Source organism: Amphimedon queenslandica, unplaced genomic scaffold, assembly GCF_000090795.2.
Source record: "Amphimedon queenslandica unplaced genomic scaffold, v1.1 AMPQUscaffold_11808, whole genome shotgun sequence".
NCBI lineage: Eukaryota > Metazoa > Porifera > Demospongiae > Haplosclerida > Niphatidae > Amphimedon > Amphimedon queenslandica.
The window spans coordinates 1-2,027 of NW_003547952.1; the positions used below are offsets into that span (position 1 = coordinate 1).

Sequence of the window (2,027 nt, forward strand, 5' to 3'; positions counted from 1 at the left end):
ATTCACAAAAATAGTACATAAAATAGCTAACCTCAAAGATCAATCTTTGAGCAACAAAATGAGTCTTTGTATAGAGTCTGGTATGCCTTGAATGAAGAGTTACAGTCCCACAAAAATGAGTATTGTATAGCACGCCATGTTCCTCGCAAACACAGATCGAGCTATGAAAATTGGCTCATGTGATCGAGTTTCCAATCCTCCCCACCTTACAATATCTATGAAAAAAACCTGTAATAAAGCCAATAACAGTAAAGATACATTTTTATGAATAATATATTTCTAGAATTGGGAGTATCTTAAGCAGAGATTAATACCTAATGATGGACTAGGGCCTAAAGGAAGAGACTGCCATGCTGGTGCTATTATCAATGGTGTCTGTACCTCACCTACACTAGTAGTGATTGGTGGAATGGATAGTGAAGTTGAGCCAGTGAATGAATGTTTGTTATTAGACACAAACCAGTACAATTGGATGAAGGTATTAATACATGTGAATCATGTGAATGTGCATTGATTAAAGATTTTTGTACTATTCATGCAAATAAGTAGAGTACGTATAGTGGCTATATTTCCTCAGAGTTTAATTTCTTTCTTTTTGTTCTCATTTCTTGTGGAACGAGCATTTTCCAAATAAAAAGGGCATGTCATCGATGCCACATGTTCAAAATGGCTGCTCAGAACGAAAATAAAACGAACAAAAATATCTATAATCCTGCTTAGAATGAACATTTTTCCAGACAAAATGTACCCACTATACGGTAGTTGTTTTGAGTGTGGCTAAAAATTATTCATTATTTGATTATTTTGACATTTTGCTTCTATTTTTTTAAATTTTGTCCTTATGCCAACCCTATAGGCACCTACTGTACATCAAACTATCCCATAACTGATACCAACTGTACAACATCACTCTGTAAATTGTATACTCTATATTTCTTGTTTTTACAGATTCCTCTACCTGATTCTGTTACTGGTAGATTTGATCATACTGTATCATCTTTTGTTGTCGATCCTAATCATGTGTTCCTGATTGTATTGGGAGGTGATGTAAAGATGGAAGAGAAAAATGTAGGAGGAGGAGTAATGGAATGGGTTAGTACACGTGTGACTGAGCCTAATAACACAATGGTAGTAGAACTTGGTAAGATTATCAGAAAAATTTTGTGATAGACTATCATGTAATTCACACCTAAACTATAATGTAAGTGAATGTGATGCGAAAAGTTCAATATGTAGAATCACTATTAAAATAAAAAATACTTTTTCCTGAATTTCAAAAGTATAATTTTGTCATTCATTCTTTTTGTCCTTTATCTCCCTCACTCACAATCACTAACTTATAATTATTACTCTCATTTCCTCTCTCTCTCTCTCTCTCTCTCAGTTTTTAATGATGGTCAATGGTCAGTGGGTCCAGTATTAGATTCATATAATATTCCTTTATTGTATGAACTAATACTAAAATATAGAAGAAACGAATTGATTGGAATGAATGAATACATGACAGATAAAGAGAAGGAGCTTCAAGTCATCAATGAGTCTTTACTTTATGATCTACAAGTGTCTAGAATTAATAACCAATCACTTCAGGAAAAACTACTGGAGGCTCAATCACTATCAGGTGAATAATATAATTAATGGAGCTATAGTACTGTAAAGTTATTTTTGCCATGTTTTATTTTTAGTTTTCATAGTTTTTGTGCAATTTAAACCCATTGAAGTGTCATCCTTTTACAATGCTATCTAAGCTGCCCCACTGTCCGTGGCATGTAAAGTGGGACAGAATACATACATGTACATGTATGTGTAGCCTTGTAAGAGAATGGCACCACCACAAGTTTATAGTGGAAACTACAGCCGGGAGGGGTAGTTAGAAGTGGTCTTTTCATACAGGTAAAGCAAAATTACATCAACAAGTCCACTTTCTTATTTTGCTTCAAAAATCATAGGTACCATATATCCTTAAATAGAAGCCGCATTTGAATAAACGCCAGGGTAGCAATACAATTTAAATATACATGTAGGTT

General features: G+C 33.8%; 1 protein-coding gene across 1 annotated transcript; it reads left to right on the forward strand.

Moving 5' to 3' along the window:
* The first annotated feature begins 409 nt into the window (after positions 1-409).
* Positions 410-1,747, forward strand: LOC109588857 (uncharacterized). Its single transcript, XM_020004963.1, has 4 exons — positions 410-478; positions 949-1,141; positions 1,385-1,621; positions 1,695-1,747. The coding sequence occupies exons 1-4, from the start codon at positions 410-412 to the stop codon at positions 1,745-1,747; spliced, it is 552 nt and encodes a 183-aa protein (XP_019860522.1).
* Positions 1,748-2,027: the final 280 nt, after the last annotated feature.